The sequence below is a fragment of the Piliocolobus tephrosceles genome, chromosome 7 (genome assembly GCF_002776525.5).
Source record: "Piliocolobus tephrosceles isolate RC106 chromosome 7, ASM277652v3, whole genome shotgun sequence".
Taxonomy (NCBI): Eukaryota; Metazoa; Chordata; class Mammalia; order Primates; family Cercopithecidae; genus Piliocolobus; species Piliocolobus tephrosceles.
This window is the reverse complement of record NC_045440.1, coordinates 68,378,338-68,394,762: the sequence shown is the minus strand read 5'-3', so window position 1 is coordinate 68,394,762 and position 16,425 is coordinate 68,378,338. Positions and strand designations below refer to the sequence as shown.

Genomic DNA, 16,425 nt, shown 5'->3' with positions numbered 1-16,425 from the left:
ACTGGAACTGGCTGGACAGTGGGTGCAGCCCACGGAGGGTGATCTGAAGCAGGGAAGGGCATCGCCTCACCTGGGAAGCACAAGGGGTTGGGGGATTTCCCTTTCTAGCCAAGGGAAGCTGGGACAGACTACCTGGAAAAACGGGGTACTCCTGCCCAAATACTGCACTTTTCCCAAGGTCTTAGCAACTGACAAACAAGGTGATTCTCTCCCATACCTGGCTCAGCGGGTCCCATGCCCACAGAGCCTTGCTCACTACTAGCTCAGCAGTCTGAGATTGATCTGTGAGATGGCAGCCTGGCTGGGGGAAGGGCATCCACCATTGCTGAGGCTTGAGTAGGTAAACAAAGTGGCCAGGAAGCTCTAACTGGGCAGAGCCCCCCACAGCTCAACAAGGCCTACTGCCTCTAGATTCCACCTCTGTGGGCTGAAAAAAAGGAGCAGACAACTTTTGCAGACTTAAACGTCCCTGTCTGACAGCTCTGAAGAGAGTAGCGGTTCTCCCACCATGGCATTTGAGCTCTGAGAATGGACAGACTGCCTCAAGTGGGTCCCTGAGCCCCGTGTAGCCTAACTGGAAGACACCTCCCAATAGGGGCCGACAGATACCTCATACAGGCAGCTGCCCCTCTGGGGCGAAGCTTCCAGAGGAAGGATCAGGCAGCAATATTTGCTGTTCTGCAATATTTGCTGTTCTGCAGCCTCCACTGGTGATACACAGGCAAACAGGGTCTGAAGTGGAACTCCAGCAAACTCCAACAGACCTGCAGCTGAGGGACCTAACTGTTAGAAGGAAAACTAACAAACAGAAAGGAATAGCATCAACATCAACAAAAAGGTCATCTACACCAAAACCCCATCTGTAGGTCACCATCATCAAAGACCAAAGGTAGATAAAACCACAAAGATGGGAGAAACCAAAGCAGAAAAGCTGAAAATTCTAAAACTCAGAGCACCTCTTCTCCTCCAAAGGATCATAACTCCTCACCAGCAACAGAACAAAGCTGAACAGAAAATGACTTTGACAAGTTGACAGAAGTAGGCTTCAGAAGGTCGGTAATAACAAACTTCTCCAAGCTAAAGGAGGATGTTTGAACCCATCGCAAGGAAGCTAAAAACCTTGAAAAAAGATTAGATGAATGGCTAACTAGAATAAACAGTGTAGAGAAGACCTTAAATGACCTGATGGAGTTGAAAACCACAGCACGAGAACTTTGTGATGCATGCACAAGCTTCAGTAGCCGATTCGATCAAGTGGAAGAAAGGGTATCAGCGACTGACAATCAAATTAATGAAATAAAGCGAGTAGACAAGGTTAGAGAAAAAAGAGTAAAAAGAAGTTAACAAAGCCTCCAAGAAATATGGGACTATGTGAAAAGACCAAATCTACGTCTGATTGGTATACTTGAAAGTGATGGGGAGAATGGAACCAAGTTGGAAAACACTCTTCAGGATATTATCAAGGAGAACTTCCCCAACCTAGCAAGGCAGGCCAACATTCAAATTCAGGAAATACAGAGAACATCACAAAGATACTCCTCGAGAAGAGCAACTCAAAGACACATACTTGTCATATTCACCAAGGTTGAAATGAAGGAAAAAGTGTTAAGGGCAGCCAGAGAGAAAGGTCGAGCTACCCACAAAGGGAAGCCCAGCAGACTAACAGTGGATCTCTCGGCATAAACCCTACAAGCCAGAAGAGAGTGGGGTCCAATATTCAACATTCTTAAAGAAAAGAAGTTTCAACCCAGAATTTCATATCCAGCCAAACTAAGCTTCATAAGTGAAGGAGAAATAAAATCCTTTACAGACAAGCAAATGCTGAGAGATTTTGTCACCACCAGGCCTGCCTTACAAGAGTTTCTGAAGGAAGCACTAAACAACCAGTACCAGCCACTGCAAAAACATGTGAAATTGTGAAGACCATTGATGCTATGAAGAAACTGCATCAATTAACAGGCAAATTAACCAGCGAACATCATAATGACAGGATCAAATTCACACATAACAATATTAACCTTAAATGTAAATGGGCTACATTCCCCAATTAAAAGACACAGACTGACATATTGGATAAAGAGTCAAGACTCATCAGTGTGCTGTATTCAGGAGACCCATCTCACGTGCAAAGACACACACAGGCTCAAAATAAAGGGATGGAGGAAGATCTACTAAGTAAATGGAAAGCAAAAAATGCAGGGGTTGCAATCCTAGTCTCTGATAAAATAGACTTTAAAACAACAAAGATCAAAAGAGACAAAGAAGGCCATTACATAATGGTAAAGGGATCAATGCAACAAGAAGAGTTAACTATCCTAAATATATATGCACCCAATACAGGAGCACCCAGATTCATAAAGCAAGTCCTTAGAGACCTACAAAGAGACTTAGACTCCCACACAATAATAATGGGAGACTTTAACACCCCACTGTCAATATTAGACAGATCGATGGGACAGAAGGTTAACAAGGATATCCAGGACCTGAACTCAGCTCTGCAAAAAGCAGACGTAATAGACATCTACAGAACTCTCCACCCCAAATCAACAGAATATACATTCTTCTCAGCACCACATCACACTTATTCTAAAATTGATCACATAATTGGAAGTAAAGCACTCCTCAGCAAATGTAAAAGAACAGAAATCACAACAAACTGTCTCTCAGACCACAGTGCAATAAAATTAGAACTCAGGATTAAGAAACTCACTCAAAACTGCACAACTATGTGGAAACCGAACAACTTGCTTCTGAATGACTACTGGGTAAATAACGAAATGAAGGCAGAAATAAAGATGTTCTTTGAAACCAATGAGAACAAAGACACAACATACCAGAATCTCTGGGACACATTTAAAACACTGTGTAGATGGAAATTTATAGAACTAAATGCCCATGAGAGACAGCAGGAAAGATCTAAAATCGACACCCTAACATCACAATTAAAAGAACTAGAGAACCAAGAGCAAAGAAATTCAAAAGCTAGCAGAAGGCAAGAAATAACCAAGATCAGAGCAGAACTGAAAGAGATAGAGACACAAAAACTCTTCAAAAAATCAATGAATCCAGGAGCTGGTTTTTTGAAAAGCTCAACAAAATTGATAGACCGCTAGCAAGACTAATAAAGAAGAAAAGAGAGAAGAATCAAATAGACACAATAAAAAATGATAAAGGGGATATCACCACCAATCCCACAGAAATACAAACTACCAGCAGAGAATACTATAAACACCTCTATGCAAATAAACTAGAAAATCTAGAAGAAATGGATAAATTCCTAGACACATACAACCTCCCAAGACTAAATCAGGAAGAAGTTGAATCTCTGAATAGACCAAGAACAGGCTCTGAAATTGAGGCAATAATTAATAGCCTAGCAACCAAAACAATCCAGGACCAGACGGATTCACATCCAAATTCTACCAGAGGTACAAAGAGGAGCTGGTACCATTCCTTCTGAAACTATTCCAATCAATAGAAAAAGAGGGAATCCTCTCTAACTCATTTTATGAGGCCAACATCATCCTAATACCAAAGCCTGGCAAAGACACAACAAAAAAAGAGAATTTTTAGACCAATATCCCTGATGAACATTGATGTGAAAATCCTTAATAAAATACTGGCAAACTGAATCCATCAGCACATCAAAAAGCTTATCCACCACGATCAAGTCAGCTTCATCCCTGGGATGCAAGGCTGGTTCAACACACGCAAATCAATAAACGTAATCCAGCATATAAACAGAACCAAGGACAAAAACCACATGATTATCTCAATAGATGCAGAAAAGGCCTTCGACAAAATTCAACAGCCCTTCATGCTAAAACTCTCAATAAACTAGGTATTGATGGAATGTATCTCATATAAAATAATAAGAGTTATTTATGAGAAACCCACAGCCAGTATCATACTGAATGGGCAAAAACTGGAAGCATTCCCTTTGAAAACCGGCACGAGACAAAGATGCCCTGTCTCACCACTCCTATTCGACATAGTGTTGGAAGTTCTGGCCAGGGCAGTCATGCAAGATAAAGAAATAAAGGTATTCAATTAGGAAATGAGGAAGTCAAATTGTCCCTGTTTGCAGATAACATGATTGTATATTTAGAAAACCTCATCGTCTCAGCCCAAAATCTCCTTAAGCTGATAAGCAACTTCGGCAAAGTCTCAGGATACAAAATCAATGTGCAAAAATCACCAGCATTCCTATACACCATTAACAGAAAAACAGAGATCCAAATCATGAGTGAACTCCCATTCACAATTGCTACAAAGATAATAAAATACCTAGGAATCTAACTTACAAGGCATGTGAAGGACCTCTTCAGGGAGAACTACGAACCACTGCTCAACAAAATAAAAGAGGACACAAACAAATGGAAGAATATTCCATGCTCATGGATAGTAAGAATCAATATCATGAAAATGACCATACTGCCTAAAGTAATGTATAGGTTCAATGCCATCCCCATCAAGCTACTAATGACTTTCTTCACAAAATTGGAAAAAACTACTTTAAAGTTCATATGAAACCAAAAAGAGCCGGCATTGCCAAGACAATCCTAAGCAAAAAGAATAAAGCTGGAGGCATCACGCTACCTGACTTCAAACTATACTACAAGGCTACAGTAACCAAAAGAGCATGGTACTGGTACCAAAACAGAGATATAGACCGATGGAAGAGAACAGAAGCCTCAGAAATAACACCAGACATCTACAACCATCTGATTTTTGACAAACCTGACAAAAACAATAAATGGGGAAAGGATTCCCTATTTAATAAATGGTGCTGGGAAAACTGACTAGCCATATGTAGAAAGCTGAAACTGGATCAATCTCTTCCTTACACCTTATACAAAAATTAATTCAAGATGGATTAAAGACTTAAATGTTAGACCTAAAACCATAAAAACCCTAGAAGAAAACCTAGGCAATACCATTCAGGACATCGGCATGGGCAAGGACTTCATGACTATAACACCAAAAGCAATGGCACAAAAGCCAAAATAGACAAATGGGATCTACTTAAACTAAAGAGCTTCTGCACAGCAAAAGAAACTACCATCAGAGTGAACAGGCAACCTACAGAATGGGAGAAAATTTTTGCAATCTACCCATCTGACAAAGGGTTAATATCCAGACTCTACTAAGAACTCAAACAAATTTACAGAAAAAAACAAACGATCCCCTCAAAAGTGGGCAAAGGATATAAACAGACACTTCTCAAAAGAAGATATCTATGCAGCCAACAGACAAATGAAAAAATGCTCATTATCACTGGTCATCAGAGAAATGCAAATCAAAACCACAATGAGATACCATCTCACGTCAGTTAGAATGGCAATCATTAAACAGTCAGGAAACAACAGGTGCTGGAGAGGATGTGGAGAAATAGGAACGCTTTTACACTGTTAGTGGGAGTGTAAATTAGTTCAACTATTGTGGAAGCCAGTGTGGCGATTCCTCAAGGATCTAGAACTAGAATTACCATTTGACCCAGCAATCCCATTACTGGGTATATACCCAAAAGATTATAAATCATGCTACTATAAAGACACAAGCACACGTATGTTTATTGTGGCACTGTTCACAACAGCAAAGACTTGGAACCAACCCAAATGTCTATCAATGATAGACTGGATTAAGAAAATGTGGTACATATGCATCCTTTTCTATGTAGCCATAAAAAAGGATGAGTTCATGTCCTTTGCAGGAACATGGATGAAGCTGGAAACCATCATTCTCAGCAAACTATCACAAGGACAGAAAACCAAACATTGCATGTTCTCACTCATAGGTGGGAACTGAACAATGAGATCAGTTGGACACAGTGTGGGGAACATCACACACCAGGGCCTGTCGGGGGGTGGGGGCTGGGGGAGGGATAGCATTAGGAGATATACCTAATGTAAATGATGAGTTGATGGGTACAGCAAACCAACATGGCACGTGTATACCTATGTATCAAACCTGCACGTTGTGCACATGTACCGTAGAACTTAAAGTATAATGATGATAAAAAAAAATAGAATTCATTTTCATTCACTGACTTCGTATCCTGTGAAGTTGTTAAACTCAATTGTAAGTTCTAGGAGGTTTTTTGTTTTGTAGGTTCCTACATATACAATTATGCTGACTGAGTAAGGACAGTTTGTTTCTTCCATTCCAGCCTGTGTGTCTTTTCTTTTCCTTGCCTGATTACACTGGTTAGGACTTCCAGTATACTGTTGAATAGGAGTCTTGAGAGTAAACATCCTTGCCTTCTTTCCATTCACGGCATTCAAGTTTTTGCCATTAAGTATAATGTTGCCTGTAGTTGGTCTTTTTGAAGATATTCTTTATCAGGTTGAGTATGTTTGCTGAGAGTTTTCAGCATAAGTGGATGCTGAATTTTATTAAATTCTATTAAATTTTATTAAATGCTTATTCTGCATCAAATGACGTTATCAGGTCGTTTTTATTTTTATTTTTTGAGACAGAGTCTCAGCTCACTGCAACCTCCCCCTCCTCGGTTCAAGTGACTGTCTTTCCTCAACCTCCTGAGTAACTGGGATTACAGGCACGTGCCACCATGCCCGGCTAATTTTTGTGTTTTTAGTAGAGATGGGGTTTCACCCTGTTGGTCAGGCTGGTCTCGAACTCCTGATCTTGTGATCTGCCTGCCTTGGCTTCCCAAAGTGCTGAGATTACAGGCGTAGCCACCACGCCAGGCCCAGGTAGTTTTTCTTTTAGTCTGCTAGTGTGGTCAACAACCTTACTTGCTTTTCCTTTTCTTTTTTTTTTTGAGACGGAAACTTGCTCTCTTGCCAGGCTAGAGTGCAGTGGCATGATCTCGGCTCACTGCAACCTCTGCCTCTCGGGTTCAAGTGATTCTCCTGCCTCAGCCTCCTGAGTAGCTGGGACTACAGGTGCATGCCTCCATGCCCAGCTAATTTTTATATTTTTAGTAGAGACGGGATTTCACCATGTTGATGGTCTCGATCTCTTTACCTTGTGATCCTCCTGCCTCAGCTCCCAAAGTGCTGGGATTACAGGCGTGAGCCACTGTGCCCGGCCCCTTACTTGCTTTTCTAATAGTTACCCAGCTGGCATTCCCAGCATGAACCTTCTATTGGTTGTGGTGTATTATTCATTTAACATTTTGCTGATTTTTATTTGCTAATATTTTGTTGAGGACCTTTGCATCTATGTTCAGGAAGGATATGAATCTGTAGTTCTGTCCTGTTTTTATTTGATTTTGCTGGCCTCATACAATAAGCTGAAAAGTGTTCTCTTTTTCCTGAAAGAGATGGTATTATGTCTTCTCTAAATGTTTGATAGAATTCAGCAATGAAACCATTTGGGCCGGGAAATTTCTTTTTCCAAGTGTTAAACTAAACTAAAAATTCAATTTCTTTAAAAGGCAGGCTTTTAATAAAAAATTCCCATTAAAACTTTTTTGGAAAACCTGACCTCATTAGAAAGGTTAATGTCCACTTATTCATTAACATTTAAAATTCATTTCAGTGTACTAGCTGTTGAGGGTAGATCCAAAAGAAAGAGATAATGTGGTCCTGCCTTAAAATAATTATGGCACAATACTGGTGAGAAGTCATCTCAAAAGGATATTTAGAAATACGTGACTAAGAAAGAAATAGGATGAAACAATGGTTAAGAGCATCCATGGATTTTGGCAAATGACAAACTTGGATTTGTATTTGGTTCTGCCACACTGTAACTTTGGGCAATTAACTTGTTGAACTTTTCTCCTTCTCAACTATAAAAAAATACATATATATATTTTTGATATATATATATGTTTACATATGTTTATATATATGATATATATATATCACTGAGTTGTGGATTAAGGATTGACTTAATGCTTGTCAAGAGCTTCATACAAAGTAAATATCCAATAAGTAGTAGCTATCATTGGTGTGACTTTCCAGGAAAAATTACAACTGTGTAGAGAAGAGTAGAGTATAGTGCTATAGATTGAAAGTAAGTACCTTTCATCATGCTAGAGAATTGTGAAATCAAACATTCTAGGAAAATTTAAGAGTTTATACTTTCAATTTCATTATTCTGTAAAAGATTAGCATTGGATGGTTTTAAATTCTCAGAAAGCCATATGGCTCTAGATTTGTATTTATTTATTTATTTTTGCAACCACATTCTAACTTTTTGGAATGTTCTCTTTATCAAATACCACTTTATAGTCTCTTATTCTATAAAAATTTGCTGTCTTTTCTTTCCAAATCAAATTATTTAATACACCATGTTCTCCCTCTGTCTGTCCTGTCCAATGTCTTGATACCTTACCTGTAGGACAACAAGTAGAATCGCCCAGTTTAAAGATACACTATATCCTTTTTTATTTTTTTGGAGACTGAGTTTCACTCTTGTCACCCAGGCTGGAGTGCAGTGGCACAATTTCGGCTCACTGCAACCTTCGCCTCCCAAGTTCAAGCAATTCTCCTGCCTCAGCCTTCCAAGTGGTTGAGATTACAGGCATGAGCCATCACGCCCTGCTGATTTTTTTTTTTTTTTTTTTGCAGAGACCGGGTTTCACCACGTTGGCCAGCTCGGTTTCAAACTCCTGAACTCAGGTGATCTGCTCGCCTGGGCCTCCCAAAGTGCTGCGATTATAGGAATGAGCCACTGCGCCTGGCTAAGGATACATTATATCCATTTATTGTCTTAATAAATGAGGTAAAAACAAGCACACTAGTGAAAGTGGAATATCAAGTTAGCTTACATGAAAAGCAAGAAAGCAGACGATTTATTTTGGAGTGGCTTTTCTTCTATTAGTCATGCCATTATTGTGGTTTCAGCAAAACTGATTGTTTCTGTTTAATCAATGTTTCTCATCTTTTGCTAAGTTGGCTGCCTCATCTTTTTGTGTATGCCTAGTCTTCAAAAACTTAAAAGTAGAGAATTAAACACTACTGGGGACAGTTAGGCATAAAGTGTGAAGTAGATAATGCTGTAAGACATAGAAGGGAAAGAATAGTGTTAATGTAGGCAGAAGAAAGAACTTTTAGGAGAGGATGGAATTTCAAAGAGACTTTGAAGGTTGGGAAGCCTTTGGGGAGAACAAATGAAAGAAAGGTGGCAGTGAGCACTCTGGATCATCTGAAAGACGAATAAAGGAACACAGGTGTGAATGAACTTGGTGTTTATATGAGTACATTGCATGGGGATAAAAGGTAGAGGGTGATTTGGAGAAGGGAATGCGCTGGAACATCAGTGCCTACATGTGTATAACTGAGGAAGAGGGACTGGGGCGTTACCATAAAAGACAAACTAAACTGTTACAGAGGCGACGTAGTTATTTAGAATATGGGCTCTGGAGCTAGACTTGCCAAACTGTAATCCTGGCTTTGTAAAGGTGTCTCCTCCCCGTCCACTCCCACACCCCCACCCCTTTACCAGGAAGGACAGAAGTTAATCACTGGAGACACCTGTGGACCCTTAGGATTCAATAATACATAACAAATTTTATTACCTAGCTTTCATCTTCTGCTAGTTCTCTCATATATTTACCTCCCCAAATTTGCTATGCTAGAAACTCAAAGTCCTTTCCTTTGTAGGATTTTTCTAAAAATTTATTATTTTGTTAAGAAGCTGTGTAAGAACAAGTTCTAACCACCACACTTTTGAGTTACTCATCACCGAGAACTCCCATAACTGTGTCACGCAGAGGTTAATAAATCTTGCTTTTATTAATCTGTCTTTTGTCCATCTAATTTGCAGAGCCCCAGTCAATGAACTAACTTAATACAGGTAGAGGGAAAATAATTTTTTTTTCCACCTCTACCAATGTCAGGAGTCAGATTATGGAATGTTTTAAAAATTAACAGAATTCTGAGATTATGTGAGAAAGACTACTGGAGGCATCATATAGTTTTTTTTAGTCAAGTAAACATGATGCTATTTTTTATATTAACTAATATTGGCTTTTAACATCAATCAAATATGCTCCACATTAATTAAAATTTTACTCAGATTTTAATCTTTGTGTTCCACTGAATGTATATCTATATTTAAAAGGACTATGATAAAGCACACCAACAAAGATGCTAAAACCCAGATCAAAGTCTTTTATTGCTTGATATTATTTGACTCTTTGGAAACAGGTGGGAAAATTATCCAAGAAGAAAAGCCAAAGCAGCCAGTATGCAGCAAACTAACAGATGGAAGGGAAAATGATGAGGGGGAATTAGGTAACAGGAAGGCGAGATTACAAACTGAGAGGCAAAATGGACTCAGGAAAGCAATTATGTATAAGAAAAATATATAGCTGGGTTTAGTGGTGGGCGCCTGTAATCCCAGCTACTCGGGAGGCTGAGGCAGGAGAATTGCTTGAACTCCAGAGGCAGAGGTTGCAGTGAGCTGAGATTGCTCCACTGCACTCCAACCCAGGCAACAAAGTGAGACTCTGTCTCAAAAAACAAAATAATAACAAGAAACAACAAATAAAACAAAAAAAGGAAAAATATATTTCAAAATTTAGAGGATAGATATTTTAGAAATTCAGAAATAGAATTTGGATGTTTCGAAAACTGCAAGGAGCCAAGTACAAGTGAATACTGAGATTGGATTTATTTAAATAGCTGTATTAGCACCAAACAACATTAATGATAAAAAGTAAAAGAACCATATATACAGGGGAATGTACTCATAATTTCTTTTCTTTCTTTCTTTTTTGTTTTTTTGTTTTTTTTATTGAGACTGAGTCTCACTCTGTTGCTCTGGCTGGAGTGCAGCGGTGTGATCTTGGCTCACTGCAACCTCTGCCTCCCGGGTTCAAGCGATTCTCCTACCGCAGCCTCCTGAGTAGCTGGGATTACAGGCACCCGCCACCACGCCTGCCTAATTTTGTATTTTTATTAGAGACGGGGTTTCAACATGTTGGCCAGGCTGGTCTTGAACTCCTGACCTCAGGTGATTCACCTGCCTCAGCCTCCCAAAGTGCTGGGTTTACAGGAGTGAGCCACCGTGCCTGGCTTGTACTCATAATTTCATGTAAAAATCTCCGTTGCCACGCCCTGTGTACCTGTCAATAAAAGATTGAAAATAGGCCAGGCGCGGTGGCTCAGCCTGTAATCCCAGCACTTTGGGAGGCCGAGGCGGGTGGATCACAAGGTCAGGAGATCGAGACCATCCTGGCGAACACAGTGAAACCCCGTTTCTACTAAAAATACAAAAAATAAGCCGGGCGTGGTGGCAGGCGCCTGTAGTCCCAGCTACTTGAGAGGCTGAGGCAGGAGAATGGTGTGAACCCGGGAGGTGGAGGTTGCAGTGAGCCGAGATCGCGCCACTGCACTCCAGTCTGGGTGACAGAGCCAGACCTTGTCTCAAAAAAAAAAAAAAAAAAAAAGAAAGAAAGAAAATATCCAAGAGCATCAGCTTTATTCTAGAGTCTTACTCTATTTTTGCTATAGATCTGAGTTAATATCTTGAGTTTCAAGTGGATAGGAGTGCCCATCTCCTAAGACTACTCCTACTCCACTCCACCCTCAAGCACCACCACCTTTTGGGTAAGCCCAGCAAGGGAAGAGGATGAGTTGTCCTCTCAAAGGAAGATGCAAATCATTCCTTCTGGGAGGGTTAGGTCATATCTCAGAGGAGTTTATTCTTCTGAAACTGATAACTGCACTTTACCTTCAAATCTTCCGTCTAGCCTATCTCTACAAATGGCGTTTCCAACTGTTCACTGGTTCCCAGCAGAAACCTGGTATGCATTTGTGACCTCTTTCTCCCTCTAACCTGCACTCCAGTTAACTAAGTCCGATTTATTCTGCCACCAAAGTATATCCCAAATCTGTCTACTTTGCTCCATCTCCATGCCACCACTGTCATTTCTGGGCTAACCTTTATGCAAATTAGAGAAAGAAGCCTCTTCTTTTGGGCAGATAGTGGGGCTGGATTTCAGCCACACTTGCTCCCTTGTGCAGGGCGTGATCTCCACAACGTAGCTTGGTGGCCCTGGACCCGACCAAGCCATCCTGCACTGTTGTAATAAATTCCTTAATGTTTTGCCACATCCTCACTTGTCCCCCTCCAATCCATTCTCCATGTAACAGAGGGATTATTTTTAAATCACCAATTGGATCACTTTATCCCCTACTTTTAAAACCTTTCAATGAATTTCCATTGCTATTAGGATGAAATTGCAACCCCCTAACATGGCCTACAAGATTCTGAATGATCTGGTTCCTATCTCCCTCTTCATCCTGACTGGCACCATTCCCCTTGATCCTAACTTTCAGCCACACTGCCTTGTTTTGTTTCCTGAAACTTGCCAAGCTTCCCCCTACCCCAAGAGACTTTGCCTGGGAAGTTCTTCATGACTTAGTTTGGCTAATGTCTACTCTTCTCTCAGGTCTCAATTTAAATGTTACTTCTTCAGGGAAGCCACCCGTGAATCTATAATCCAAAGTAGATTCCCTCACAGCACTCTATTCTTTAATCATACTTAACAGATTTGTAATTGTATATTCACTACTGACTTAATATCTTTTCCCTGCTCTATACTGTAAGGTTCAAAAGAGCAGGTATCATGCTTGTCTTAGCGTGGTGCCTTTCATTTATCCAAGTTTCTGTAAGTTTATAGCAAACGCCTTCTCTATGCCAGCAATATAATAGATGACGGGCACATAGAAGTGAATAGACAGAGATGAGGTCCCTGCAATTATGAGAGAAACACGCAACCAAAGCAAGCAGATGAGATGATTATGAATGCTGTGGCACTATCATCTCATAGTTCACTGCAGCCTTGAACTCCTGAGCTCAAGCGATCCTTCCACCTCAGTCTCCTGAGCAGCTGCAACTACAGGTGGATGCCACCATGCCTGGCTAATTTTTCTGTTTTTTGTAGAGACAGCGTCTTGCTATGTTGCCCAGTTTCATCTGGAACTCCTGGCCTCAAGTCATTCTCTTGCCTTAGCCTCCCAAAGTGCTTGGACTACAGGTGCCAGCTTGTCTTGTTCATCAATGAATCCCAAGTATGTTGTTACAATAAAGCTGACAGCTAAACGTAACTGAAGAGTCTGCTTCGTTCATGTAAAGTCCAAAATAGGTATTCCTAATGTGTAGATGGTTCTTCTCCAAGAGTTCCAATTCAGGAACTAAGACTCCTAACTTGTGGTTCTGCCATCTTCAGCATGTGGCCATAGAAGGGAAAAGAGAGGCTGAGCATGGTGGCTTATGTCTTTATTCTCAGCACTGGGAGGCTGAGGCAGGAGGATCGCTTGAGGCCAGGAGTTCAACATGGTGAGATGCCATCTCTACCAGAAGAAAAAAAAAAAGAAGGGAAAGAGCATTAAAGATTGTGGGAGTTTCTTGTTTTTTTAACAATAGATTAAGTCTGGATGGCTACACCTAACTTCAAGTGAGCCTGGACAATGCAATTCTATGCTAAGAAAGAAGAGTAAATGGGTTTGGTGATCAGCTAGTACCCTCAACAGTACCTGGCACAACACTCCATTATGAAGAAACAAAGATGAATTAGAAATGGATCAACACCTGTGAAAGAAGGGAAGTAAAAAAATAAAAGAAATGGAACTTGTTCTAAAAAAGTTTATTAACGTATACACAGAAATCAGCATTATACCTGATCTAAGAGTATAATGAATCCTTTATTTCCAGTAATCTAGAGATAGTCTCTAAAATAAAATTAATTTATAGATTTGTTCTCAGGACAATAAAGTTTAAAAAAATTAATCTATTTTTCCACTTTAATTTGTCACCTTCAAGTTTTCCATTTTATTTCCTCTGGGTTTTAGCCTTCCCAAATCCAGTCACTTCACTAAGTTCACAAAGTCACTTAAGTTTCTCCTTCCTTAGGTTTGGATGGTTGTGTTAGGACAAGCCTACAGTTAGGCAACGTAAAAGAACAGAACAGTGACAGATGCATAGTAAATACTAGGGAACCTGTGTGGATGGAGCCACAGTAGCTTAGAACTCGGAGACGTGACCCTAGATCACCATATAAAATGTTTGCATATATTTTTATGGTATTCTTTTTCTGCTCAGAAGGAAACTGTAGAAATTAAATACTGCAGAAATGTGAGTTCTACACTCAGACTAATGCAAACACATGGTCACGTGTGTTAATCTGTTTGTACTTAAAGCTTTTCCATTCTAAACTTGTTTACATGCCCTGGACTAAATCTTAGTATTAAAGGCACAGAAACACAGGGTTCTAAGGGACCTCATTCACAACCATTCACCTTAACTGAGTCGATTCAGAAGGGACCTGAAGTCTACAGTTGACCGATTCATCCGACAGAGAGAGAAAAAAGTGAAACATTTTAGAACCCTTATCAATAGGTTTTGGCTTACTTTTCCCAAAACAGAATCCTCCCTGAGGTAGTCGGAGAGCACAGTCCTGGATAGCACTTCCGAGCACCGGGGAAGGAGGAAATTTTAGAGTCCAGTGATGCAGGCGGAGACCCAGTGTGGCTGAGAACGGGCGATGCGGGTGTTCCTGTGACCCCTGGAATGCAAAGGATTGCACCCCCATCAGAAAGTTAGAGAAGCCGATGCAGAGTAGCCAGAAGTCCTGTTCATTCGGCAGGAGCAGGGGTGCCGAGTTGGGGGGGATCTCTGGTCCCGCAACTCGGCCGCAGCCAAGAGCCCGAAGTGCTGGGCGCGGCGCCACCAGAGGCCCGCCACGCCCCACGCCGCCCTGCAGGCGAACGCTGGAGGCCCCGCCGGGCCGCCGTAGCGCTGCGGCTCGGGCCGCTCCTTCCGCGCCGCCCTCCGCCCCCAGCCTCCCGGCGCCGCGGCAGCTCTGGGCAGGCAGCGCCGCCGCCGCCGCCGCCGCTTCCTCCTCTGCAGCCGTTCGGCCGCTGCGTGACGCGTCGTTTCCTCCCAACATGGCGGCCGGGACAGGTCGGCGGTGATGGAGGCCAGTTCGCGGCCGCGGCGGGTGCTAATCCCCACAGTAGCCAGGGTAGCCCTCCTCTCGCGGTGCCTGTGAGAGCCGCCGCCACCTAGTCCCTCAGTTGCCGGCAGACAGCCGCCCAGGCCGGGCTCCCTTACCGCCGCCAGGGCCGGAGGGACGAGTGAGAGGGGCGGCCGGGACGCGACCCCCGGGCCGGGAGAAGCTGAGGCCCGACGGGCGCGGCCCTCGAGGTACGGCTTCTCGGGCGCGGCGAGGACCTCGGCGCCCCTCGCCGGCACCGCGGCTGGTCCCGCTCGCCCGCCCTTTCCTGATCCTGCCGCTGCCCTCCACGCCTCCACTCCCCCACCTCCACCCCCTCTCCTTTCTCTCTTCTCTTCCTCCTTCTCCTCCTCCTCCCCTCCAGCCGCTGGGAGCCGCGGGTCGGACGAGCCGCTGCCTCCTTCTCTGCGTCCATGTATGAGGGGAAGAAGACGAAGAACATGTTCCTGACCCGGGCCCTGGAGAAGATACTGGCCGACAAGGAAGTGAAGAAGGCTCATCACTCCCAGCTGCGCAAAGCTTGCGAGGTGGCGTTAGGTGAGTGGGGAGGAGGCCCGGGGGATGGGGTGCTTGTTGTGGGGCGGGGGGACAAGGGGGGCACCCGTGGGGGGGCTGGGGTCGCCCGGGGCTTGCCCGAGGCCGGCGCTTCTGACCTCGGGGAGCCCTCGCGGAGCCATCTGCTCCCTGTCTGGAGTTGACAGGAACTCGGCTGGATGTGGGGCAGAGGCAGGGTAGAGGAGGAAGGGCAGTGAGCTGGGCTCGGGAAACGCGGCCGGGTTTAGGATTGCGGGGCACCTGGGTTTGAGGGATCGACTTCAGAGTGAGGATTTTGTTGGTGGTCCGTGAGGTGCGGACTGGATACCACCCTTTGTGATGAAGCAGAAGATGAGCTGTTGTTTATTAGCTTGGAAATTGAGGTGGGGCCGGTATGTCAAGATTGGGCGTGGGAAAGGTTCCATATCATAATTAACAATAACTTTTTCGTTTAGCGAGGTACTTTGGGGAGATAGGCTGCTGAAGTTGTGTCCTTGTTGACAGTCTTGAGGAGGGGTTCGCAAGAGGTGCAGCCCGTTCTGACATCTCTCCGCCTCCGCCACAGGAAAAACATAGAGTAATATTGTATCTGACTGGGCTGACCTGGAAGAACAAGTCCGGTGGTTAAGGGGTGGGGGTGGCGGCGTGAAAGCAGGGAAGCAAAGAACCTTTAGATAAAATGGCTTTAGGTGGCAAGGGAAGGGAGGGTTTGAAATGAGGAAAATGAAAAAGACAATGACACCCACTAGCCACATGTCTGGACAGTGGCAGCTGCTCTCAAGCTTGAATTGTGATTTATAGTTCAGATGGAAGAGATCTAGTGTAATGAAGCCGGGAAAATCTAAACAATACCTCCTCCCTATGAGGTTAGGCAGATAAGGAATTGTTAAAGGGGGAACATTGTTAGATCTATTGCATCCATCAAAGATGAAATCGTTTGAGAGACCAAAACATTT

The 16,425-nt window shown here is 42.9% G+C and overlaps 1 protein-coding gene across 3 annotated transcripts in view; it reads left to right on the top strand.

Annotated features, from left to right (window-relative positions):
* The first annotated feature begins 14,843 nt into the window (after positions 1-14,843).
* The window catches only part of ARFGEF1 (ADP ribosylation factor guanine nucleotide exchange factor 1), a 146,300-nt gene continuing 144,718 nt past the window's right edge, over positions 14,844-16,425 (top strand). The window contains exons 1-2 of one of the 3 annotated variants that reach the window (XM_023222299.2): positions 14,844-15,126; positions 15,300-15,472. In XM_023222299.2, coding sequence (XP_023078067.1) covers positions 15,349-15,472 — 124 coding nt within the window. In that variant the 5' untranslated portion in view covers positions 14,844-15,126; positions 15,300-15,348. Of the gene's footprint in view, positions 15,473-16,425 lie in introns of all 3 variants that reach the window. The other 2 variants (XM_023222300.1, XM_023222298.2) reach the window with 2 other exon arrangements.